The sequence below is a fragment of the Cydia pomonella genome, chromosome 22, assembly GCF_033807575.1.
Source record: "Cydia pomonella isolate Wapato2018A chromosome 22, ilCydPomo1, whole genome shotgun sequence".
Taxonomy (NCBI): Eukaryota; Metazoa; Arthropoda; class Insecta; order Lepidoptera; family Tortricidae; genus Cydia; species Cydia pomonella.
The window spans coordinates 7,037,532-7,065,270 of NC_084724.1; the positions used below are offsets into that span (position 1 = coordinate 7,037,532).

The 27,739-nt window shown below is 41.7% G+C and overlaps 3 protein-coding genes and 1 long non-coding RNA gene across 9 annotated transcripts in view; 1 reads left to right on the top strand and 3 right to left on the bottom strand.

The window, feature by feature from the left end:
* Positions 1-979: 979 nt before the first annotated feature.
* LOC133530300 (uncharacterized) lies at positions 980-2,440 on the bottom strand. Its single transcript, XR_009801288.1, has 3 exons — positions 2,028-2,440; positions 1,583-1,757; positions 980-1,111 (listed from the first exon to the last, which is right to left on the bottom strand). It is a non-coding gene; the product is annotated as an uncharacterized LOC133530300 (long non-coding RNA).
* A 49-nt stretch (positions 2,441-2,489) lies between these two features.
* The window catches only part of LOC133530297 (E3 ubiquitin-protein ligase RNF123-like), a 66,773-nt gene continuing 41,523 nt past the window's right edge, over positions 2,490-27,739 (top strand). Inside the window, exons 1-4 of one of the 6 annotated variants that reach the window (XR_009801286.1) lie at positions 2,490-2,620; positions 5,250-5,401; positions 7,442-7,562; positions 8,314-8,383. Coding sequence is in view for 1 of the 6 variants with exons in the window: in XM_061868193.1 (XP_061724177.1) it covers positions 5,271-5,401; positions 7,442-7,562; positions 8,314-8,383 (322 nt within the window). In the remaining 5 variants the exon portion in view is untranslated. The remainder of the gene's footprint in view (positions 2,621-5,249; positions 5,402-7,441; positions 7,563-8,313; positions 8,384-27,739) is intronic. The other 5 variants (XR_009801287.1, XR_009801283.1, XR_009801284.1 and 2 more) reach the window with 5 other exon arrangements.
* On the bottom strand, positions 9,416-27,490 carry LOC133530299 (uncharacterized). The gene is made up of 2 exons (XM_061868196.1): positions 26,839-27,490; positions 9,416-9,807 (listed from the first exon to the last, which is right to left on the bottom strand). The coding sequence occupies exons 1-2, from the start codon at positions 27,314-27,316 to the stop codon at positions 9,749-9,751; spliced, it is 537 nt and encodes a 178-aa protein (XP_061724180.1). The 5' UTR covers positions 27,317-27,490; the 3' UTR covers positions 9,416-9,748.
* LOC133530296 (uncharacterized) lies at positions 20,381-26,823 on the bottom strand. Its single transcript, XM_061868192.1, has one exon. It carries the CDS (start codon positions 26,236-26,238, stop codon positions 20,914-20,916), a length of 5,325 nt encoding a protein of 1,774 aa, XP_061724176.1. The 5' UTR covers positions 26,239-26,823; the 3' UTR covers positions 20,381-20,913.

Genomic DNA, 27,739 nt, shown 5'->3' on the forward strand with positions numbered 1-27,739 from the left:
TTACTGGGCATTTTCGCGAGAAGAAATCGTTTTTTTTTTTTCTAACGTAGGTAAATTTTATATTTTTCCTACTCAGAATAACGAGCTCTTTAGAGAAAAAAGGTAGGAGAAAGGAAATGTCCCAAAATTTTCAGTGATTTTACCTACTCTCGATTGTGAAACCGCCGTACAAAGTGTTTGAAATATGGTAACCAATCCGTTATAGGTACCATATTTCAAACACTAAACGTAAAATTTGGGACGCTTTTTTTCTTCTAGTAGGATCGAAGGAGCTCGTGATTATGAGTAGGAAAACATTAAATTTATATATTTTAGAAATAAGTTGATTAGATTTCTTCTCGTGATAATGCTCTACTGAGAGTGCTATTTTGGTTCTGAAACACACCGTTAGAAAATTTTTGTTATATTAGCTTCGTTAGGTAGTCTCGAACGGTTAAAGAGCTCAGTGTGGAGGACTACTCTACGACTGTTTATCATTGATGTTAATCCGCTGATTGTCGAGCTCAGCAGCACCATGATTGGCTGTTCAACCGGTGGTAAAAATTACAAACATAAGTAACGCCGACGACATGGTGCTCTTTAGCTGTCGATCAGTGGAATGAAAAAATTAATAAAGGTTTATGACACGTACATATCATCAATATTACTAAAAAAGTATGATACTCATTTTCCGAGCAGGTAATCCTACCGATAGTTGAACCGGTGACACTCGGTGGTTTTGCCTTGAGCAGAGTGTTCATTTTTTAATACCTAGGACATAATTACTAAAATTCTAAAGGACGATGCGGATATTGAAAAGGAACATAGCGCACTGACATTTATAGCTATAATATTGATTCGCAGTATATGATTTTAAGCTAACATGGTCATTTACATTAAAACTGTTACTTAAAACCGAATATTTGTTTAAATAAAAAATCTTACATTTTGCGCGTTGTACATACTGTGGGGGTCAAGAAAACTTTATTTACACATACACTTGTAACCTGTGGATCAATTATATGAAGTTCAATAATAGCTTCAGAATGCTGTTGAGACTGCCACGACGACGACGTGCACGAATGGACGATTTCCATGACATGATGAAGAAAAGAATTTTCTCTCTCCTCTCCTGCGGGGTAGTATTAATCAATTTTAATAAATACATTATTTTAGAGTTTAATACTCATATAATCCGTAATCCCATGTACCAAGCCTCCAAAGAAGTAATTTAAAAATTTAAGTCTGTGGTCTTAATAGTACAACGGGTTATTTCTACTAGTTACCACCAAGTTGTTACTAGTGGTAACTACTAGGAACTTTTGTCCACCTTTTACCACAGGTAACTACTGGGAAATAAAATTCCCACTGGTAATAGGTAGGATTTTTAATTCCCAGTAATTACCCCCAATAATTTGTTAGAGTTTAATACTATTAAAACCCGTAGACGACCCGTGTACCAAGAACACAAATAAATACTTCAAAACACTGTGAGACCTATGTTAAGATGTACCAACTCTAATAGTGTAAGTCTGTGGTCTCTTATAGTGTAACGGGTTATTCCCACTAGTTACTATTACTTATTTAATAACAGCCAACTTACGTGTATGAACAAGGTTGGAAAAGAAAACTTTTCGATGAAAGTTCGTTTGCCCAGTTTGCGGACACAATGTTGTTCAAAATGTTTGGAACAAATACGCGAGTATTTGTGAGGCATCCAATTTGATTTTCTAGTTCCCGCAATCCATTCTTTAACAATTTCATCCTCCGTCGGAAAGCTGGAAATATCAAATAGCTTAAAACTCCCGAAATATAGGGTAATTGCAGGGGACTTTTTTTTCTATTTGTTTGCAACCCTAAATAAAATACTACTGAATTTGACTGGTTTACATAACCAAACTTTCTGTTTTATTTTTAGCAATAATTTACTGATATCTCCTATTTTATCAAGTTTTTCATAATCCAACTAATGATGTAACTCAGTAACTTGGTTCCTGTGAGATTTGAGAAAGAAATACATGATCAAAATACGAAAAACTTGTACTTACGCATAAAATGTTACACCCGCTTATTTTCGCAAGCTATTGCTTTTGTAGGCAACCACTGAACACCCCACCATGTTAATTGTACGTAAAAACTTCTTACACCTCCATTAAATACTTAATAAACACAATCATTCACTTTATAAAACCTCTACAATAAGAAAACCACTTTGTTTACTAGCACTCTTGACAATATGATTGACAGTTTAATGTATGGCATCTTGTGGGATTTTGTCTCTTTCACTCTTATAAATTTTTGTATATCGCCATCAGCCTCCTTCCTAAGCTGCCATAACCCGACCATGAAAAAAAACCCGGTCGGTGATAAAGACAAAGCATTGCACTATTTTCTCTTTCCTCTTATAGGAATCGCAATAAGACTATCTTTCTCTATCAAAGAGTGTCAGGCCCTTGGTATCCTCTGTATCCAGCAACAAAACTTTTATGGTCACTAAAACCTTATTTGTTTACTACTAAACATTAACTAACTGACAGTGTCAAGTGAAACTGTCAATATAAAGGCAATTTTATACAATGTTTACTTCAATTTATTGGTTTTTGTAACAAATATACCGCTGTTTGAGGGTGTGGGCATTCTGGTATGACTTATCTATCTTTCATACTTAATTACAATAATAATATACATAATGGATATATACAGAAGATTACTATAACTATAGCTTAAATCTAAAATAAGCCTTTAAGGCATTGTACCAAGGATGCTGGCGGCATTTCCTCGTAGTATCGCAATCGCGTTGCACCAGATACGTCAGCCAGACGCTTCGAAATTTCTGCAAAAAAACTTGTGCGCGCTGGGACCCCATAGACCTAGAGTTTCAACGCCATAATTAATTTTGTATCAAGCTAAAACATCTGCGAACGATGATATTAAGCTTAGAAACAAACTAAAAGTGGAAAAATACACTGTCTTGGGTGGGACTTGAACCCACGACCACCGGATCGCTAGCCCAATGCTCTTCCGAGATAGAAAGACCTTACTCAATACAGCGAGTATTTCCACCATCACCAGCGATCCGGTGGTCGTGGGTTCAAGTCCCACCCAAGACAGTGAATTTTTCTTTGTTTCTTACTTTATAGTAAGTACATACATATGTTAGTGTAGATCTACAATGACGTCCTTTAAAAAGTTTAAAATACCGACCTTATAAATTCAAGAGCTGCCTGTCAGCGTGAAGTGGGTAGCTATGAGCTAGGTTTTTCATCAAGGAAGAGTGTTTGGACAGACGCTGGTCAAACAGCTGCCTTAAGAGGAAAGGGGACTGCTGCTTCTTCTTACAAACGTAGTCCCCATTTTCCTCTCTAAATATTGACATTATGGAATATTTTTTTTACATAATTTGCTGTATATTAACAATAGCTATGCCCTTACGTTTGACTTTTTGTAAAAATTATTGTAAAAATTAGGAGCGGAAAACGTTTTTCATACAAATTTTTAAATGCTCCTCGAAAAATTCGAAACAAATTAAACGTAGGCGCTTAGCTGTGGTCGATATACAACTAATTCGGTCTCTTAACACATTTATTGCCACTAGGCGGGTTCTCTGTTGGTTGGCGCTTTTTCTTTACATACGGTTTTCGCGTTAGTCTACGCTCGTAGCGTAGCTGATGCTGGCACTGAATTACAGGCCAATTCGAGTTTAAAGAGCGTCACACACGACGAAGATAATATAATATTTTACCTTAAGATGCATGGATATAATATATTATAGTATGTTATGATATCACATACGGTTAAGATACGATAATATATTTTACTTACAAGCAATCACCATAAACTTATATCTGAAGCATCCCGTCTTAACATAAAGTATCGATATATTAAGATACTGTAATATGAAAATATATATTTATCTTAACCGTCTGTAATGGTTCATACGAAATGTATAGCGAGCGATATTTTATGTTAAGATAAAATATTATAGTATCTTTGCCGTGTGTGCCACAATGCCACAAATACCACCACAATGGCAATGGCATAGGCGCCACAATGTGCTGCAATAGTACATTGTGCAACGAGGGGGGTAAGGGAAATATCGTACGAGAGTCTATATATTCACGACAGCCGCAGGCTGAAGTGAATTAAAGACTCGAGTAACAATATTCTTACCTCCAAACTTACACACAATGTTTTTCATTACACTTGCGAAGAAAAAACTAAATTTAAAGAGAAATAATCTTAAATACGGTGACATTTCAAACATTCGTGCGCCATATTGTCATTCTTTAACAGGTTATGCATCGAAGGCACAGAGCTATCCGACGTACAGATACAATTGAAAGTTGTGTGAAAATATTTCAAACGGTTATTAAATTAAGCAAATTAAATATTTTTATAAATACTAAATTATAAACGTTAATATTTTAGAAGTAAATTTGTTTAAACCTAGTTAATTCGTATGAATTAGTAACAACATTTAATAAAAGTTATTACTCCCTAGGGAGTTATAGCTTTTTTTACAATCCAATACTCCCACGGGAACAATATAGACCTTTGTCCTTCAGTACACTTGATGTTAAAGATTTTCCGCTACATACCTACGCTACGGATTATGTATGCTACAACGTGGTACCGCTCAATACACTTACATACCAAGAGCCGTGTTCTGATTGTAATAACAAGGCATGAATTTGATCTGGAATTGTTATTGTTATTAAACTGATAATGTACAAATTTTGATATATTATAGCAAGATGAAGGAGATATAGAAAGGAAAGATGGATTTGCGGGACATCACAATATGTATACTGAAATGTATTCTCCTCGTTAAAAATATTTTGTCTGATTTAAAATCACTGACAGTGGAAAAAATGGTTTTCTATACTATTTGGGTGGCATACCGCCCGCCTAATGACTTGAAATGAAAATTAAATGAAAATCTTTATTTCAGATTACTAGTGACCCATAGATAAATATCTAAAAACGAACATACATATTATAACAATATATTTCAAAACTAAACACTACAAATCATATTATGGTTGCGATGCATTACGCAACCCGCAGGGACAGGGAGCCGGCCGCGAAACCGCCGAAACTTGACAACTTTCGGCCAAAACTCCTCCTGATAAGCAGTTTGCACAATTTGCACCTCTGTTTCACCTGCTGTGTTTCACCTTTTACCAGTGTCCTTTCATACATATACTGTAAATATCGAAAGTTGCTCAAAACGAGTAAACGCATTAAAAATTTTTTTTTTTTTTCTACAGGCACAGAGGAAACTAGACCCAATGATGAATGTACTAAAGTCCGTTTTCGGGGTGTGCAGCGGGTCCGCGGAGAAGAGTGAAGTTCACGACACAGTGCGTCGTATTTTCGGAAACGATATGGTCATGAAAGACAACACGGAACGACATTTGGTGTTAGTACCCACAGAACATTAACGTCTAGGAAAGGGGGCTGTAGAGTACCTAGGACACCCAGAAGTTTAGGATTAGGCCGCCATTACACCTGTAAGTTTTACTTACACAGCTATACTATAGAGTGAGAGATGAATATCATTATCTCATTCTAACAAATAGTTGTCCTTACTTACGTAAGTAAAACTTACAGGTGTAAAGGCGGCCTTAGAGTTACTACTAGACCGCGGGCCAGGAGCATATTTCGTCAGTCATCGCCTCCCGGCTGATACTTTGTCAGATGATAGTTTAGATGCTGTTTTAAACTTAAACAACCGTCAGCCGGTTCTATCGCGGTGGAATGACCGTCTGCTGTAAAATGAACATGTAAAAAATATACGCTTACCACTTTATGTGCGGCAAAGTATGCGTAATGTGTAAATTGCGTAATCCGTTGATGGCTTTTTAGACGATTACGACTGATGAAACGATGCAACTTTTCAATATTTGTTTTTTCTATTATAAAAGGTATAGCTCTAATTTTTCACATGTTCATGCGACCAGCTGATATTCTTACCACCGCGATATAACCGGCTGACGATTTTTTTTGATTAACTGCAGCATCTGAACTATCATTTGACAAAGTATCAAACGGGAGGCGATGACAATTTTTTTTGTTTTACGTGTTTCGGTGGCTGCCATTCCTCAACCCACCAACGTAGCGGCAGCTGACGTCAACGAGGGTTAACCACTACACAAGTTTTTAGCCGGGAGGCGATTGGTCATAGAAATTGTGCCTGACTCGCGGCCTATACGGGACTTGGCTCCAACACGCACCATCACTCCTATCAACGCCCGGTGAGTAACTGATGTCTACACCCACCTGCGTTAGGTGTGACGTGACGTATGCGCAAAGAGTATTATGAGAGGGGGTCAAGCTATACCTCTCTAAATCTCGCATGGGGGAGAGCAGGGGTTTTGGCAAATATCACGTAATTTAATAAAACACCGGAAAAGTGCGAGTCGGACTCGCCCACCGAGGGTTCCGTACTTTTTAGCACTTGTTGTTATAGAGGCAACAGAAATACATCAACCGTGAAAATATCAACAGTCTAGCTATCACGGGTCATGAGATACAGCCTGGTGACAGACAGACGGACGGACAGCGGAGTCTTAGTAATAGGGTCCCGTTTTACCCTTTGGGTACGGAACCCTAAAAAGGCAAGTTGTTGGACTAAAATATGCCAAATTCTGAAACTCTTCTTCTACGAGTATATATTAAAATTATTCTGGCGACCGGTCTGGCCTAGTGGATAGTGATCCTTATGAAGCCGATGGTCCTGGGTTCGAATCCCAGTAAGAGCATTTATTTGTGTCATGAGCACGGATATTTGTTCCTGGGTGTTTTCTACCTATTTAAGTATGTGTATATAATATATAAAAATAAAGAATATTTACTAAAATACATTTTATTATACAAAAAGAACACAAACCTTATTGAGTTTCAGTGGGACTTAGTATAAATAAGACAATAATAGTTGATATTTATCCGTTGGAATGTAGGCCATTGGCGGGTTGAGAATTCATTTAAAACATTTTTTTTTTTAATACGTTTTGGGGGAATTCAAATTATTTATTACAAAATACAAATTAATACACCTGCTTTAGCGGTGCTTCTTAGAGATATTTTAGCGAAATCGTTTCATCCGTTTCATCGTATTGTGGGTTTTTATATTTTTGATTTGTTATGGTTTTATATAGGTAGCATTGCTACGAGCAATTATTAGGGTTGGCAAAACTTAACATGCCTTTGCGTCACAACCACAGATAAGATAATATTTAATATTTGGTCTTATATTATATAGTCTGTGGCGTTGCTTGACGTTGGCAGCGCGCAAACTTGAAAACCCTAAACCGAAACTGACGAAAGGGATAACCCCATACATTAGAAAGGGACAACATAATTCGTCTCTGAATCACTGTCAAACTTCGGTTAAGAAGTGTAATTTCTGTACGGTATTAGTTATTTATTCTGATTTAGTGTAGTTGTGCTTCTTTTTTAGGAGAAGCAAGTATCTCCATCACATTAAGGAGAATCTGCCAAAAATGTTGGACAGCAAGGTAGCAACCTCCACACACAAGAGCAAGCCTAGCAAGAAACACACCGCTGTGGTAATAGTGAATGTTTGTATTTTTTTTCTTTATTTTTCTTTATTCTTTTTTTACCTTTATAACTAGCTTAAATCTAAAATAGGCCTTTGAGCGATTGTGCCAAGGACGCTGGTGGCATTTCCTCGTTGTATCGCAATGCTGATGCGTTGTGCGAGGAAGCCGCCAGCTCTTCAGTCGCCAGTTACCTACGTTAGCCAGACGCTTCGCGATTTTTGCGAAAAATGTTTTGCGTCTGGGACCCCTCGGATGTCTGGGACCTCTTAAACCTATTCATCAAACGATTTACTTAAAAATAAATTGCACGTTCGTTTTAAATATCGATTTTATTCATCATCATCTTCCTTAAATTGTACCGGACTTTTGCTACGGCTCATGGGGACTCAGGTCCGCCTAGCAATTAATCCCAAGAATTTACGTAGGCATTAGTCTCAGATCACGATAAAGTGATTGCCTTCTGACCTCCCAACCCTGAGAAAAAAATACTGATTGAGATTAGTCCGATGTTTTCCTTCAGTGGAAAATGGTGAATATCAATTATCGTCCATATACGGGGAGTCCGGGAGACTTGAACCATTTTATTAAAAAGTGCCAAATTCAAATTATTTGTTTTTAGCAGTTATATGGTCGATGGCCAAGGGAAGGTGAGGGGCATACATATAGTTTGAAATTTTCTGTCCCTCTTGCTCTACAAAACTGTGGATTTACGGCATTTCTTTCATTAAATAATAGGTATTAAATAACTGTTGTTTTATTATTTTCGCAGAATATGGAAACTCAAGATGACAGACATGGTCGTGTAGGACCTAAAATTGTGGTTTTTGACGCTTCTACTGGTAAGTGTGAGTGCACGACCCAAGTGGGGCGACACTCCTCTTTTCGGCATTCGTCGGCTCCGTTCGGCTCAGCATTGCAATTATTAGGGTTGGCACAACTTGACGACCCTATACGTGCACGACCACAGATAAGATAATGCCTTGAATTTCGACAACCCTAAATGATCGAAAGGGATAGTGCCATACATTAGAAAGGGACAGCATAATTCGTCCCTGAGTCGCTGTCAAACTTCGGTTTTGTAAGAAGTGTCACTTCTGTACGGTAGCACTATTATTTATTCTGTGGTCGTGCCGTAATATCGCACTATAACCAACTTTTCACTGAGGCGGAGTCGAGCGGAGATGAAAAGAATGGACCAATAGAATTGGTTCTAATCCACATCTCTTCTCCGCTTCTTTAGATTATGGTATTTTTCAAACGGGAAGGGTAGGGTGGCATTTGTTTTTTTTTTTTTCATTCCAAGCCACTGACGTTTCAGACCAATCCTTTTTAACAAAAATTACTTGGATCCCAATAGGACAAAAAATACATATCTTCGTAGCTTAGAATATCTCATTCATTCAAATTACCAAAATAAAGAGATACATTTTATCAAAAGAAAGTGCGCCATAGAGTCTTTTTTTTTATACTACGTCGGTGGCAAACAAGCATACGGCCTGCCTGATGGTAAGCAGTGTCCGTAGCCTATGTACGCGTTGCCGACCCTAACCCCCTCCCACCCTCGTTGAGCTCTGGCAACCTTACTCACCGGCAGGAACACAACACTATGAGTAGGGTCTAGTGTTATTTGGCTGCTGTTTTCTGTAAGGTGGAGGTACTTCCCCAGTTGGGCTCTGCTCTAGATCTGGAATGACATCCACTGGCTGTGCCCTACCACACAAAGCGAGATGACATTCACAATGCCCATACCTCTCTTGTGGACGTAGTTTAAGGACATACCCGGGTCCGGGTCTTTCTCCTATGCTCATCCGACACCCAATATCAGACAGTGTGAAAACACTTTAACATATACTTAGTGAAAATCATATAAGTAATACACAAAAGCACTTATATTATTTAATTTATTAGGTAGTTAATTGTTATACAATTTTATGAAATTTAAGCAATATAAATCTTTTAATTTTTGCTAAATCTGTTTTGAAGAAGTATGTATACCGTCAGGTGACAAACAAGACTCACTAATTACCACCACAAGTTAATTGCCATAATGCTACTAACCATATAACTACTAATTTTTAATTTACTGATATAATTAATTTTTGTTTATTTATTTTTTAGTAATTAGTGAATTTTGCTTGTTACCTGACGATATATTCACGTCCACATATAGACGACTACAAGATTATCAAACATGTTGACATTCTCTATGCCTTGTTGGTGGAAACTTTTTTTCCATTTCTTGGTTGTTTAGCTGAATCCTTGGCTGAAAAAGACAATAAATTTTACTTATGAGTTACGAGACCAGCTTTTATCGCCGACTGTACCTACTTTTCTTTTAACCTTTTAACCGCTTAGAATTTTTCATCAAACATGCTCGTGTCGCCTCGTGTCGCCACCACCAGTACGAAGTTACGCGAAGTTTTGTATTATTTATCAGACTGCGGCATCATGAGCTGGATATTGTATGTCTTATATATATGAAGAAGCATCAGGAGGCTCGGCGGAACGTTTGTCAACATTTAGTGACACATCACGAGTGTTGGCATCATCGCTTTCATCGTTATCAGCCATTGTCGTATAAGGATGGAGAAAACGCGGAAATAAAAGCACGTTCTACACGTTTACGGATCACTGATTTTATTTAAATAAACTTTAGATTAAAATACAATACGATTGACACGATAAAATTAGATTAGGAGCCAATAGGTTAGAACACGTGCACCGCCGTGCGCAGCTATCAACAGAATGACGGCTGCCGACCGGCGGCGCCATCTTGCTACCCTATTCGGGGGGAAACCCGCTCCTATTTTAATGCTACCTTCAACTTTTCGTAACTATCAATGTCAACATAATTTCAAAGGTACCCTAATTTTTATAATAATCAACAATCTTGACATTTTGACGTTTAAGCAATCAAAACAAACAATTAGCTGTCAACTGTCAATATGATACTCAATCAACCACGATATTTTGACGTTTAACCAATCACAACAAGTTAGTTTAGAGAATACCCAACATTAATACCAACATTTAACTACTAACATCGTTTACCATGATTTTACGTGCTATTTAATCAAAACAAACAACTAAATAACAATCATTTGCAAGTAATTCAAAGATAGGGACAAGTGCTGGCGCAATATCAAACGGCGCGCCGTCACGGCCGTCCTGCATATTCACACGTCCTCGTGTGCTGCAGCTGTCTCATCTTCAGTATCTGCAAACGAGTAATAAATAGTGGTTTACACTACGATCCACTCGGTCACCCTGACCATCATATGCCACACAAGAAATAAAGTTAAACTCGTGCCACACAGGCCCGTCATTACACAAGGTCATGAGTACCATATAGGATCAGGATGACACACACAGTTATAAGCATACACACAGTATAGGGTCATTAATGCCACACAGGCTAAGTAGTCAGTACCACAAAGGCGAACCATTGCCACACAGGCTCGTCAATGCCACACAGGCTCGTCAATGCCACACAGGCTCGTCAATGCCACACAGGCTCGTCAATGCCACACAGGCGCACCAATGCCACACAGGCGAGTCATTGTCATTACAGAGACCATTAGTGAAATCATAGTAAGCAAAGATATTGTACGTAATAAAGTTACTCACCATCGCCGTCATCGGCACATTCTGTCTCAACTTGGTCAATAGGGATTTCTAACCCAGCGTTTAACTCTAAAGGAACATAGCACTCAGGCATGGCCCGCACGCGATCATGTGCGTATTTGTATGTTCTATTAGAGTTAAGAGCCTTCAGCAGATACCTGTCACCATCCAACAGCTCTACTACCAAATATGGACCTTTAAATTTTGAGTCTAGCTTTGTTTGATTACGCTCGTGGTTTTCCAAAAGAACGTAATCACCAACTTTAAACTTTTTAACCTTGGCTTTAGTTTTATCGAACCTGTTCTTTTCGTAAGAAGCGCTAGCCTCTATTTCTCGTGCCGATTGCTCTCTAACAGAATTTAAGTCAATTGCAGTCTCGTCCATTTCTAATGTCATTAGGTCTAAAGGTCTAGCAACCTTTCCTATTAAAAGCTCTAAGGGACTCGCTTTTGTTACCCTACTCATCGTACAATTGATAGCCAGCTGAATATCAGGCAGCGCATCTTGCCAAGACCTATTCCTACTTGTCTCTACAGCTGTTAACATATTTTTGAGCGTAGACATAACTCGCTCTACCTGCCCATTAGCTCGGCTACTACCAGTTGCAACAAGATGTAAATCAACATTATGGGCGTTGCAATAGTCCCTAAAGTCCTTTCCTGAGAAACATCTACCCTGATCAGCAATAACGCGCTGAGGTGCGCCAAACAATGAAACATTGTATTTTAATGCTTTAATCGCACTAGTTGCGTCTATATTTCGTGTATGGTATAAAATCACAAATTTCGTAAAAGCATCTATAGATACGAATACGTATTCTTTCGTATCTTTCTTTCCGCTTAACTTTCCCGTTGCATCCATATGAATGGTGTGCCATGGAATAGTAACTTTGGGGATGGGGTGTAATTCAGCTTGGACCTTTCCGGAGTTACCCTTTGCCACCCTGCAAGTTATGCAATTTTCTACAAATTTCCTAACATACTTGTTCATGTTTGGAAACCAAAAGTGGCAGTAGACTTTTTCTAGGGTCTTTTCCCACCCTAAATGCATGATGTTTTCATGTACGTGATTTATTATGGCCCACTGAAAAGCCCGAGGAACTATGGGCAACCAAATACTTTTATTGTTCCTGTCAACTTTTCGATATAGTAACCCACGCCTAATTTCATACGTTTTAGCAATGTCGATATCGAGTTCATTTGTTTCAAGTTTAGCTATGATAGATTTTATTTCATCGTCTTTTTGCTGTTCGGCTTGTAGCCAGGTATCTGAAATTTCTGTTAAATTAATTCGTTTCTGTTCGACTCTAGTTATCTGCTCACGGGTTGGCAAAGGATTACGTGAGAAGAAATCTGCGTGACTCATATGTTTGCCCTGCCGGTATTCGATGTCAAAATCAAATGACTGTAGAAAACACCACCACCTATGCACTCGAGGTGTGAGATCGACTTTTGATTTAGATGCTTTGACCGCGTTGCAGTCTGTCACTACTAAAAACTTCTTCCCCTGTAAATAATGACGAAAATGCTTGATAGCGTTGACGATTGCAAGTGTCTCTAGTTCGTAGGAGTGGTAATTTGACTCAGCCATAGAGGTTCGGCGACTGTAATATTCTACGACATGTAATCTACCATCAACTTTTTGCATAAGTATTGCACCATAGCCTTCCGCGCTCGCGTCCGTGTGCAATTCCGTAGGAAGATCCGGGTCGAATATGGTAAGTACAGGTTTGCAAGTAAGAATATCTATGATTTCTCTACGAATTTTTTCAAGCTCGGGTGTCCAGTGAATTTTCCTTTGCCTGACGTAAGACCGTAGAGCGGGGCTGCTTTTTGCGAAAATCCAGGGACAAACTGCCGAAAGTAAGAAGCCAAACCGATAAATTGACGTAGTTGAGTAACAGTTTGAGGAGGTGCCAGTTCAGTTAAAGCTCTAATTTTACGTGGATTTGGTCTTATTTCGCCTGCAGACACCTCAAAGCCCAAAAATTCTACCCTCTCTTTCAGAAAAGCACATTTCTTGATATTTAAGGAGAATCCTGCATCCGTCAAAGCTTTCATTACTAACTGTAACCGCTCAAGTCCTTCCTCAATAGTACGCAATGGAATGATTACGTCATCTAGATAGACGACAGCAAAGGACTCGGTCAACGATCCCAGGGCTTTATTAATGGCTCGTTGGTAAATTGAAGGCGCATTGCGAAGCCCGAAAGGCATGGATAAGTATTCAAATTGGCCTTCGGGTGTGACAAAAGCTGTACGCTCGATAGACTCTTCTTGGACCGGTATCTGATGATATCCACTAGCCATATCTAACGAGGTAAAATAATTAGCTCCGACTAAGCGTTGAATTTGATCTGATATTAATGGTAGAGGATATCTATCAGGCACCGTGTTGTTATTGAGTTCCCGGTAATCGACGCAAAGCCTATCACTTCCGTCTTTCTTTTTAACCAGCAACATGGGACTTGCGAAAGGAGAACTGCTTTCCCGTATTACACCGGCTGATAAAAGCTCTTTAATTTGATTACGTACGACAGTTCTCTCATCTGGACTTAACCGGTAAGGCCTACGTTGAACCGTACGGTTGGGGTCTATCAATTTAATTTCCAGTTGGCCCGTAGTAACCCTACCAGTCGGCGTGCCCTCCACAAAGTATCTAGAATTATTTTCAAGGAGCGAAATCAATTTTTGTCTGTCGCGCCCAGTCATATCACTGTTTATACCTTCAAAACTATTTACTTTTTGCCCTACACTACAGACTGATACTACTTTTGTTTTATTAACCACAAGCTTATGCTCAAAAATCTCAACCGAAAAGCCTGACAAAAGCAAATCTCTACCTATCATAATGTCATCAGTAATATTTTCATCTGGCACCACATGAAACAACAACTCCACCGAATAACCTTGAATAGTTACTGTTGACAAAACTTGGAAGTTGCAATTGATATTTCCATTTAAACCTATCAGCGTCACTGCATAATACATTCGTTTGCCAGAGAGTTTACCTGCTAAACTTTCTCTTATTAAAGAGCATTCGGCACCAGAATCGAAACAAAATGAAAACTTCTCACCGGTTTGGTCCATAAGATGATCAGTGGCTGCTTTGATGGTGCAGATGTCCACCCGTCGCTCGACCCGTGTATCGCTGGCCTTAGTATCCTTACTAGGGCAGTGTGAAGCGATGTGACCTTGTTCGCCACATTTGAAGCAGGTTGGAGTAATCTTCTTTTTGTTTTCGTTGTCTCCTTTCGAAAATTGTGGTGTAGATGTACTTGAACTCTCGGAACGTATGCTAGTGTTGGGGTCACGACTACTGCTTCCTCGACATTCACTAGATATATGGCCTAGCCTGCCACAGTTGTAACATCGTCGTGAGCTATCAGTACGCGGCTTTTTTGCATCCACAAACGAAGTTGTCTTGTCTTGATTAGGAGGTCCTCTTTTTCTAAAAGTATAGGCCATAAGCTCTTGCTGAAGTTTGTTGCGGTTTTCAATTTCAGTGGTAAATGCCACTCTTTGTAATCGAGGCTCTATCTTCGCAGCATGGGCTAGTGTAACAGCGATGGCGATTTGCTCGGTGGTCAAAGACTTCCATCTTGCTAACAAGGCGCTCATAAAGCGACTGGTGTAAGCGGATAAGCATTCGCCTTCTTTTGGGCTCTCATTGAATAATCGCCATAAATTTGCGGCAGGAGTTTCAACAAAATCGAATCGGGCGAGAAACAGGTCTTTCAACTGGGGCCAAGTTATTCCAGGAAAACTAGCCTGTGCTAACCACGCTGCTGCGCTTCCTTTGAGTGCTTTGCTTATGGTCATTATGAGATTACCACCCGAAAGGTGTTTATCTTGCAAACATAAGTCCACTGTTTCGCACGACGCACGAGCATCGCTATCCCGAATATCAGGATTAAATTCAGGCAACGAAACTTTTGATTCCGTGACACGTGGTTCTTGTATAGCACGAATTAACTCTGCCAAGTTCCGTTGTTGCATGTCAAAAAGAGATTTCCATCGATCGCACTCATTATTTAGTGAATATTTTTTCATTCTGACCTGTAGGCTGCTCTGGAAATGCACGGGGTAATCCCACTTCTGATGAAGAAGCATCAGGAGGCTCGGCGGAACGTTTGTCAACATTTAGTGACACATCACGAGTGTTGGCATCATCGCTTTCATCGTTATCAGCCATTGTCGTATAAGGATGGAGAAAACGCGGAAATAAAAGCACGTTCTACACGTTTACGGATCACTGATTTTATTTAAATAAACTTTAGATTAAAATACAATACGATTGACACGATAAAATTAGATTAGGAGCCAATAGGTTAGAACACGTGCACCGCCGTGCGCAGCTATCAACAGAATGACGGCTGCCGACCGGCGGCGCCATCTTGCCACCCTATTCGGGGGGAAACCCGCTCCTATTTTAATGCTACCTTCAACTTTTCGTAACTATCAATGTCAACATAATTTCAAAGGTACCCTAATTTTTATAATAATCAACAATCTTGACATTTTGACGTTTAAGCAATCAAAACAAACAATTAGCTGTCAACTGTCAATATGATACTCAATCAACCACGATATTTTGACGTTTAACCAATCACAACAAGTTAGTTTAGAGAATACCCAACATTAATACCAACATTTAACTACTAACATCGTTTACCATGATTTTACGTGCTATTTAATCAAAACAAACAACTAAATAACAATCATTTGCAAGTAATTCAAAGATAGGGACAAGTGCTGGCGCAATATCAAACGGCGCGCCGTCATATATATGAGATTACGGCGGTCAGAAGGTTAACACTAATTTGCTACCCATCGAGGCAGTTGTAACAAACCCGTAGCGAGCTTACGTGGTTTCTTAGAGCGTTAGGGCAAATAACCGCCAAAATAGAAGTTCGTAAATTCGGAGCAACTATCTCTGTCACTTCAATTACTCTTTAATTAGAGTACAAGAGAAAGATGCCCGAAATTTGGGAACTTCCGTGTTCGCAGTAGGCCCCTAGAAGCGTGCACGCTTGACGCTGATTCCACAAACGTATGGCGGTCGCCAAGCTTGCACGCCCGTGACGCTCTAAACATGCCTTCCGTGGCTGAGACATCAGGGCCTACCGCGAAAATCATATTTTTCTAACGTGATAGATAGGCAGATTTCGATTTGCTCTTCCTCTCTCTCTGCTTTTGTTTCAATCAAGGCAGTAAATCCTTGTATACCTACTTCAAAGATTGACAACGCCATGCGACACTCAAGGAGCTGTAGGCCTAGCAAAAGAGGGACGCGACAGTATCTCTCCGCCTTTTTATAACTTTTTTTTTTTTTTTTTTTTTTATTAAAAAACTGATCGGCGATTGGCTCTAGTCACACCTGATGGAAAGTGAAGACAGGGCCTAAGATGGAGCTCACCGGTTCAGTAGTAGCCTATTCACTCTTGCTTTAAAGAGACCGAGGTCATATTTATCAGGGAATACAGATGGCGGGAGCGCATTCCATTCTTTAGCCGTCCGTAACAAAAAAGAGGAGGCAAACCGTTTAGTGCGAACAAATGGAATGTTTACCACGAACGGGTGCATTCGCTCCCCACGCCTGGATGTCCGATGATGGAAAGGGGAAGGTGGGATCAGATCGTGCAGTTCCTGTGCGCACTCCCCGAAATGTATCCGATAGAACACCGATAGGCTAGCGACTCGACGGCGATGCTCAAGGCTCAGTAATTTTGACTTGATAGTTGGGTCATCGCCAAAAAGTCTATGAGCCCGGCGCTCTATCGAGTCCAGGGCCGCCAGCTGATATTTGGCGGAACCGTCCCATAGGTGGCAGCAGTATTCCATGCTCGAGCGGACCTGTGCTTGGTATAGGGAGAGAAGCTGATTCGGCGTGAAATACCGCCTCACCTTAAATAGGACACCAAGTTTTTTGGCAGCAGTTTTAGCCCTGGACTCAATAGTCAACCCGAAGTTTAAGTTCGATTTTAAACTTAGACCAAGAAGCTCTAAAGTGTTAGTCACGGGAAGGGACACATTTCGGAAAGTGGGAGCCAAGGTGAACTGGCTCCGTTTTGCGGTGAAAAGACACGCCTGTGTTTTGGTGGCGTTGAATCCGACCAAGTTGGCTTCGCCCCATTCGGCCACGGCGTTCAAGGACAGATTCAAACGTTCCACCATGGTCTCCCAGAGGATCTTGATGTCACCTTCACTGGCCCTCGCGTCAGAGAGGTATCTCTCCGTAACTGTGCTGTCATCTGCGTACCCAAAGATGCCGGGCTTGAGCAGATCGTTGATGTGCAGCAGAAAGAGGGTTGCGGAGAGGACTGAGCCCTGAGGTACCCCGGCATTAATAGCCAAAAGATCAGACGAGCATCCGTCTAGGACAACTCGAATAGATCGGTCCCTCAGGAAGTCAGTGATCCAGGAGCGCAGGCCAGACGAGATCCCATACGCGGAGAGCTTACTTATTAGGCTGTCGTGCCAGACTCTGTCAAAGGCCTTGGAAATATCAAGGGACACGGCGATAGCCTCACCCTGTCTCTCGATGGCCTCGCCCCATAGGTGGGTGGCATAAATCAGAAGGTCCCCAGTTGACCGGTTCCGGCGAAAGCCGTATTGCCGATCACTGAGGAGATCGTTACCTTCGAGATATGCCAGGAGCTTGGTGTTCAGTACACGCTCCATAATCTTGCAGAGTATGGAGGTGATCGCGATAGGCCGATAATTAGACGGGTCAGCACGACTACCTTTCTTGGGTACAGGCTGTACATTTGCAAGCTTCCAAGACTCGGGGACTTGGCCCGACCTCAGGGAAAGACGATACAGGCGTGTTAGTACTGGAGACAACTCAGGCGCACAAGTTTTCAACACAATCGCTGGAACTCCGTCCGGCCCACTAGCTTTGTTCACGTCCAGACAGCGTAGTGCTTTCAATACCTCCCTTTGATGTATTTTTACTTCGGCCATTGAAGCACCAAAGGAAGGTAAGGAGGGAGGCTTAGCGGCGCCAGCATCCAGACGCGAATTTTCAGCAAATAGAGAGGCAAACAAGTTTGCCTTTTCTTTTGCTGTATGTGCCAGTGATCCATCCGGCCTCAGCAATGGAGGTAAAGAGGGGCGACAGAAATTCGACTCCACTGACTTTGCCAGCGACCAAAAAGCCTTACTCCCTGACGGGTAAGAGGCTAGCTTGGCGCCTACACGACGTACGTGAAGAAATCGAGCTTTCCGTATAACCTTCTTGCAAGACTTAGCTGCTCTGTTGAACGACTGTTTCTTTGCATGTACATCCGGATCTTTACGACTACGAGCATCAGCCCACGATAAATAGGCCGCGTGCTTTAGAGCTTCTGCCCGGTCACACTCGGCGTTGAACCATGGACGAGCTGTGCCACCGGTTGCTACGTCTGAGTAAGGAATATAGTATTCCATGCCCAGACGCAACACATCGGTGACAGCATTTGCACAGATCGACGGATCATCACTGATGAAACAGGTTTGCTGCCAAGGATATGACGCAAAGAAATGCCGCATCTCATCCCAGTCTGCTGACTTGTATCGCCAAACTCGGCGTGAGCCTCTTGAATTACGATCCTGCGGGGAATGGAACGACACAGATTTCACCAGACAGTGGTCAGAGGTTCCCAAGGGGGATGACACAGATACATTGTACCCGTCTGGATCTGTTGTCAGCAGAAGGTCCAAGCAATTGGGTGTATGGCCAGCAACGTCCGGAATACGAGTTGGCTGGTCGACTAGTTGGGTGAGATCGAGCGATAGTGCAAACTTGCGGGCCTCTCTCCCAGCATGGTCAGTAAACTGGTATGGGCATAACCACTCCTCATGGTGGGCATTGAAGTCCCCCAGAAAAACCAACTGTGCACGCGGGTATCGTTGCTGTGCAACTTCCGCCGCCTCAGTGAGGTGTTGAAAAAGCTTGGTTGTCTCCAAGTCACCACTGTGCGATCGATAAATTAAAGCGTATACAATTTGCTGCACGCCCATATCCACCAGCAGCCACAAGGTAGAGAAGTTGGACGTCTCAAGGTTGCGAAGGCGACGACAGCAGATGTTGTCGCGGGCGTATATACATACCCCAGCGCGGGGTACAAAAGTGTGCTCCAGGGTATACCCTGGGTAATGTAGATACGCCGCATCGGTAGGGCACCTGATTTGGGTCTCGGTTAGGCAGAGCAGGTGGGGCTTATCAGTCTCAAGATGGTGATGGACCGCAGCGAGATTGGAGTGCAGACCTCGAATGTTTGAGAGGTGCACTTTTAGTGAGAGGAGGTGCAATCCGCTGTATTTACTTGCTCTTTTTCTGACTTTTTTCATGTTTGGTATTTTGAATGTGAATAGGCTGGGGAAGATGGCAGTTGAACAGGTGCAATGCTACTCACCAAGCTGTGCACTAGAGTCGACTACACAAAACAGAAAAATGTACCTGGTCTGGAGACTGCGGGGACGCCCGAACCCCCCCAAAGACGTCTGTCGGGTCCTCTCTCCGGTCGCCAACCGGCACAACAGCGCATCTTCGGGATTTTTCGCGAGTTGGCGGGGCAGCCTTTCAAGATTGGCGAAACCTCTACTTGGGCCCCCAACTACCTGCGGTCGGCCAACGGAAAACCGTGCTTCGGATCCCGCTACCCTCCGCGACCAGGCACCAGGTGCAGCCAACCAAAGGCACTGTAACCGGTACGCAAGCAGAGCGGTCCTATTCGGACCCATCCTCCTCCTGATGGCTACTCCTGACTTCACACCGGAACACGGCATAGCCATTTAGCGGCGAGGTTTAGTACAGGAGGGTGGTGACAAGCCGCGGTGAAAACCTACCACCAGAAAGGGCTGTTCATTTGGCGCTACCCAGGGGACACGTGTGGGTATCTAGAGCTAAAGCCCACGGACGCGAACAGCTTTATCCCCCAAAACTGTATTAATTAAAGAGGGACGGGTAGTCTCGCGGGCGAGATACTGTCGTGCCACTCCTGAGCCCGGCTGCTCCCGTTATAAGCTGTATGCTTCAATTTAAATTATTAATGTTATTATCAAGTCCCATAACCATACGAGAATGCATCGTGTGAGAGCAGAATTATCAGGAAACTAGAACTGATGCAAATTTCCCTAATAATTAATCAAAACAATATATACAAAACTTATACAAATATCATATCCGAAATAAAATTAGTTATTGTAGCGGCGGATTTGAGCATTTACAACTTACGTGATCCAGCAGCTCCTGTTGATGATGGCCACGTGATGATTTTGGCTAATTTGGATAATCCTGTGCTCTTTCGACAGCTACATACACTCCATAGACGCACTGGGTAGAAAGTCACTTTCTTGTCTGGTTTGCACTTAACTCTGCAGCGAGGAACTCGAAATTATGATTGATTTAAACGGAGTGCAACGACGGCGTGCACTAGCGTAAATCGCAGGCGAAGTTGTGTTTTACTTCACTAGGTGGCGTGACAGGGCTTTGGGATCTTGTTAGTTGTCATCTCAAAAGATGCCGCCACATAACACGAAAAATGTATTCTTTCTTAATTGTGTTGCTTTGTACGTACAAAAAATACCTATTCAAATATATATATAGAAATTAATTAATACTAATCTGTTCCTCTACGGAACATGCCGCTCACCTTAAAAGCACGTAGTGACTTTTAAAGGAACGTGCGAAAGTTTAACAAGATATGAAACTTATGCCTAACTTAAATGCTAACATTAAGAATCGTAACGATTGTAGGAATTATTCTAAAGGTAAGGGACAGACCTTAACTACGGGTCGCTTGAACAATGTATTCCCACTCTTTAAAGTTACGACACGAATAACTTGATCAGTGCCCGGATGGACAGCATGAACGCGCGCGAGTCTCCACTGTAACGGTGGCAAGTGGTCTTCGCATACCACAACAACAGTGCCTTCACGGATGGCGGGACCGCGATCTTGAAGCCACTTTGTACTCTGTTGCAGTTGATGGAGATACTCACGACTCCATCGACGCCAGAAATGCTGTAAAGCCTGCTGTACCCAACGCCAACGCGTAAGACGACTAGGGTTTTCACCGATCAAAGAAACGTCCGGTAGGGCCGTTAAGGGCTCTCCGATTAAAAAGTGAGCTGGCGTAAGGGGCAAGGGGTCAGAAGAGTCTGAACTTAGCACGCAGAGCGGACGACTGTTAAGTACCGCTTCAATTTGACAGGTCAGCGTATGCATAGAATCATATGTTTGCGTCTGTGTACCTATTACGCGATGTAAATGGGTTTTAAAACTCTTAACAGCCGCTTCGAATAGCCCACCGAAATGGCTAGCATACGGTGGCTGAAAATGCCAAGTTAATCCTTGTTTTAAGGTTTGTTGATTGAGAGCGCTCATGACGGAATCGTTACGCAAGATTGCATATAATTCTTTAAGGTAATTATTACAACCAACAAAGTTACGTCCGCAATCGGTATATATATCTGTACAATATCCTCGGCGGGACGTGAAACGACGCAACGCGGCTAAAAAACCTTCTGTGGAAAGTTCTGAAACTAACTCGAGATGTACAGCCTTAACGCTCATACATACGAAAACGGCAACATAACATTTTATTATTTTTGCATTACGAACTTTATTAGCGCGAACGTAGAATGGTCCGCAAAAATCACATGCAGTTTTACTAAATACGCGTGCGGGGCGTAAGCGAACCGCGGGAAGCATACCCATGCGAGGTTGGCCGTGACTCGGCCGAGCCCTGAAACATGGGATACAACGATGTACGCGTAGACGCACAATATCGCGACCTGAAATAATCCAATATCGCTGTAAAAGCGAGGTTTGGACGCACTGCGGACCGGCATGCAATTCATTTTTATGAGCATCGTCAATAATAAGATTTGTAAGATGATGTCGTTTAGGTAAAATCAATTGATGTTTGGACTCATAAGGTAAAAATGATTTGTGAATACGTCCGCCGACTCGTAATAATCCCTCACTATCTAGAATAGGCGCGAGACGCCGCAAACGTAAGGAAGGGGATTTATTTGACGAAATATTTTTAATATCGTCTTCGAACATTTTTTGTTGCGTAATCAATATAAGTCGCTTTAATGCAAACTGGTACTCTGGTACGGTGATGTATTCAGGGAACGTTTGTTTATGTTTTCTACATCTATTATAGAAACGAAATATTAATGCCGTGACGCGAACTAATTTACCTAGCGATGAAAATCGCGTAATAAGGGTGTCATCGTCCAGGGAGGTAGGCAATGTGGAAACACATGCACAATTAACATTGGATGATTTAGTTTTATTACGTTTTTCCTCCGTTGTATTGACTACCGGTTTTTGTATAGGCCAGGAGTCGTGGCCTTGTTGAAGCCATATAGGACCATGGAGCCATAAGTCACTTTGCACGAGTGCGGCGGGCAGCAAACCGCGGGACGCCGGATCAGCGCTGTTGTCGGCTGACGGGACGTGACGCCAACAGCTCGCCGGGACACGGGACAAGATCTCACTGGTGCGATTAGAAACAAACGTTTTCCATTCGTGTGGGGGTGACTTAAGCCACGCGAGCGCGACGGAACTATCTGACCACGCGTATACTTGATTGGGGCGAATACGATCACCGTAAATATGCATTACTCGTTCTATCAATTTTGACAGAATCACACATCCCATTAATTCCATCTTCGGGATAGTGAGGCAAAGCCGAAGTGGAGCTACGCGGGTTCGAGCTATGACTAAATAAGTTTGAACCTTACCGGTATTGTCCGTAAGACGTATATAAACACATGCGGCATACGCAATTTGACTTGCATCTGCAAATCCGTGAATTTCGATTGAATCGAAGTCGTCAGTATTAAAAATATGACGAGGAAATGAAATTTGCGATAAGAGTGGTAGCTCGTTAACAAAACTCGTCCATGAGTTAATTATATCGATAGGTGGTTCCGAGTCCCAAGGAACTTTTGCTAACCATAGCAATTGAATTAAATGTTTGGCAAACAATGTCACCGGAGATAATAACCCGAGTGGGTCGTAAATTTTTGCAATTTCCGAGAGAATTGCCCGCTTTGTACAGGCTTTAGAAGTACTTTGTACCTTGAAGCTAAATGAGTCGGGTCCCGGATTCCATTGAAGTCCAAGGACTTTGACCCCTTTGTCATTTTCCATTTCGGCAAAATGAACATTTTCGCGCCGCTCACCGTGAAAATCTGGCGGTCGCATAGTAGCGAGAATCGCTGGCGAGTTACTTTGCCATTTACGTAATTCGAACCCGGCCGTGGCACAAATACCTATCAGCTCCTGCTGCAGAGCGAGGGCCTCAACTGTGGTATCAGCACCGGTTACCACGTCGTCGACGAAAACGTCATTTAGTAGGACTGGTGAGGCGAGCGGGAAATGCTTAGCCTCGTCGTACGCCAACTGTTTGATCGTGCGTAAGGCGAGATAAGGGGAACTGCTTACACCGAATGTAACGGTACGAAGTCTATAATCGCGTAAAGGCTCCTCGGGCGATTGGCGCCAAAGGATGCGCTGAAAGTCCCTATCAATTTCACGCACCAGAATATTGCGATACATCTGTTTGATGTCGGAACAAAATGCAATGTTATGCACTCGGAATTTTAGAAGAACGTCAACAATGTCTAAATGTAACTTAGGACCCGTTAACAAGGCGTCATTCAACGAGTGACCACTCGTTGTGCGACAACCAGCGTCGTACACTACGCGTGTGCGTGTGGTTTCGGAAATTTTTGACACACAATGGTGGGGTAGGTAGTAACTCGCACCAGCAGGGGGTTCATCGTCCGCGAGCTCCATGTGGTTGAGATCCACGTACTCCTGGAGGCAAGCATGATAATCCGCCTTCAACTGGGGGTTACGTTCTAGACGATATTCTAATTTATGAAATCGTGCTAGGGCAATTTGCCGAGACTCACCGAGCGGCGGTGCATCGGGCTTGAATGGCAGAGCGACCACGTATCGCCCTGTTTCATCGCGCGTATGCGTCTTTTGAAAAAAGGATTCGCATAGCTTTTCTTCGGGAGTGTAACTCCGCATCTCTGGTACTGACTCCAGCTCCCAAAACTTCTGCAGATTGTCGTTGTCGAACGACGTAAAACAAGTATGGCGTGGAGTCGAAACATTAGGAGTAAAATTTACTTTACCTCCTAGCAAATAACCAAATACACTGTTAATTGCGGTGGGCGTGCCAGGTTTGCCCCTGACAATGCCATCGCGAATAATATCCATAAGGATGTCCTCGCCGAGTATCATATCAACGGGCTGAGGTTTATGAAATTCAGGGTCGGCCAGAGCGAGTCCCTGCAAATGAGGCCATTCAGCGAGAGGTGCTAGTAGTACACTAGGCATTGGACGGGTTAACTTCGCTAAAATAGTAGCCTCTAACGGAATACTTGGACTTTGTTTGCCCTTAGGCGAAATTGAGCACACGAATGTACCTCTAGTTTCGAGCTGTATGTCGCCTACACCTACTAACGGCTCCCTCACGTGTTGTCGCGGTAAATGAAGGCGTTGCATACACGCTTCCGTTATAAGAGTCGCCTGAGAACCCCCGTCTAACATACAGCGAATTGTAGCAATTTTATTCCCTTCGTAATGAAGGTCAACCAACGCTGTTGAGAGTAAAACCGTGTTAGGTCGTTTTCCTAAACTACCTACACTTTGTTCGTTCACGCCGTGAACTGCAGACGGGTTATGAGTAGTACTAGTGCTAGTGCCGGGCTGTTCTGTAAGAGCGAGCGAGACAGCAGCAGATTCCGCAGCTTCGCTTATAACCGATCGCGGAATGTATGATTCTAAATGAATTAACGTATGGTGCCTTTTATTGCATTTACGGCACTTAAAACTCGATTTACAATTCCTTAAGTCGTGCCCGGGGCATAAACAATTGTAACACATGTTATTTGTTTGAACAAATGCAAATCTCTCTTTCGCTGATAAGTCTAAAAATTCAACACATTTATTAATTGAGTGAAGTCCTTTACACTTCAAGCAAGATCGAACCTTATTCGCCTCGTCATAAGGTCGACTTTGGGTTGGCGCCGCACTTGCCAACAAAACTCGTTTGTGCGATTGAGCAGAATTTATGTTTATCTTGCTTTTGATGCCCAATGATGAACAGTTTTTAGTGGACTGTGGATTTGAAACTGAAATCATCTGTTCCGCCGAAAGTTCGCGTTCTAAAAACATAATTAAGCTTTGTACTTTAGGTATTTCGCCCGGGTTGGTTAAGCAACGTTCATATTCTTTTCGCGTATTTACGGGAATTTTACGTAATAATAAATTTAACAGAACGAAATCCCATTCTTTAACCGGAAACTCCATGACTTCAAGCGCCTTAATGTTTTCATGATAAACATTAAGTAAATTCCGCATGGTAGCAGCTGACCGTTCGGAACACGATTCAAGGTTAAACAGCCTGTCCAGATGCTGTGTTGCAATAATACGTTTATTGTCATAACGGGATTTTAGAATATCGAGCGCAATTGAATAATTACTTTCCGTTATGGGAATTGATTTAATTAAATTATGTGGTTCGTTTTTGACTGAAAGGAGCAAGTACCTAAACTTTTCCGCATCCGAGTAGGCATTGTTATTATGTACTAGCGATTGAAATAAATCGAAAAAGGCAGGCCAGCCAGTCGGTTCGCCGTGATATTCTGGAAGTGATAGTTTAGGTAAATTTCGACGATCACTTATCAAAGTGTCGTTGGGGGTAAAAGCGCGGCTCGCGCGACGTTTTTCCACGTCTACCTCCTTTAGGTTATGTAAATGTGTAACTATCGCGTAATACAAGTCATTAAAATCGTTACGAATCTTAATATTGGCTTCTTTATTGAAGTTTTTCGATTTGATTAACGCTTTTTCGATTTTAGTTTGAATCTTTGTAAACTTTCGCTGATGCACTGTTAAATCTGTAGTTCTTGAACGAAATTGATCTGTATTTGTCGCTGCGAACTGTAATGTTCTCTTTAATTCGTCGAGAATTAAATCTCGCTCGAATATGTCTTGTGTAATACACGATATGTCGGCTTCAGCATTGCCGTCTGTAGGGTTTGGGGCCATTTTGCGAAGCAAAGATGGCGGAAATGGCAATACTAATTTGAACTATACACGTGTCTAAATGAAAAATTGGGTACGTAATACCGCAAATTACAAGAGCAACACAACCAGAGAAAGAAAGATCCGGATCGAACGGATCAAAATAATATATGTAGCGGCGGATTTGAGCATTTACAACTTACGTGATCCAGCAGCTCCTGTTGATGATGGCCACGTGATGATTTTGGCTAATTTGGATAATCCTGTGCTCTTTCGACAGCTACATACACTCCATAGACGCACTGGGTAGAAAGTCACTTTCTTGTCTGGTTTGCACTTAACTCTGCAGCGAGGAACTCGAAATTATGATTGATTTAAACGGAGTGCAACGACGGCGTGCACTAGCGTAAATCGCAGGCGAAGTTGTGTTTTACTTCACTAGGTGGCGTGACAGGGCTTTGGGATCTTGTTAGTTGTCATCTCAAAAGATGCCGCCACATAACACGAAAAATGTATTCTTTCTTAATTGTGTTGCTTTGTACGTACAAAAAATACCTATTCAAATATATATATAGAAATTAATTAATACTAATCTGTTCCTCTACGGAACAGTTATAATCTTACCTTTATTAGGCTTAGTCAATGTCTTTAATTCAGCTTCAGGAAAGGGATCATGATTAAATTCATTTTCCAATATCGTTTCCACATTACCCAATGACAGTTGCAACTTCTCAATTCCCGTATTCAATCTAATTTGTAGTTCTTGATATGCACCAAGATAATCCAAAAGTGTGCTCTCGAAGTCATCGGTCCTTGACACAATAGGATCTTCATCATCATTTTGGTCAGGTATAGTCACACCAGGATTCTCAATATGGGTGTTGTCTGTTAATCCCTCTTCCAAGATTTTCTCCACATTACCCAATAATAGTTGTATCTTCTGAACTCCCTTAATCATTTTTATTTGTAGTCCTAGATATTCAGCAAGATTATCTAAAAGTATGTTTTCGAATCTATTTTTCAAGTGCTCTTCATCTATTGGTTGTACGGTAGCACCAAAAGCTACAAGAAAGGTGCACAAGAATACAGCAAGGACCTTCATTGTGAGGTTTTCTGAGTAAAACAGATATTTACTTAAAACTGAGACTAATGGAAGATAATGGTCTTAGCGTTGTGGAAGCTAGGTTTTATACAAAATTAATGCGTTAATATTTTATTACGGAATTCTGACAGCTAATTACGCATAAGTAATAAAAGCTATCTTGTGCGTCATACTAATGAAGAATTTTTAGCATTATTAGCTTTTAATACATTTGCTACATTGATAAGATTACGGTTCAAAAAAGAAACTCTTTGTATTTGATATAGGGTATTAAATACTTTGAACAATTTTTGACACGAGTATATATTTTATTATGTACATTCGTATTATTTACGTAATTGCTGACATGTGTATTCACTGATACCTACTTATTCATTTCCTTGCGCGAGTCAGAAACACGTCTCAATTTGTAATAATAAAAAA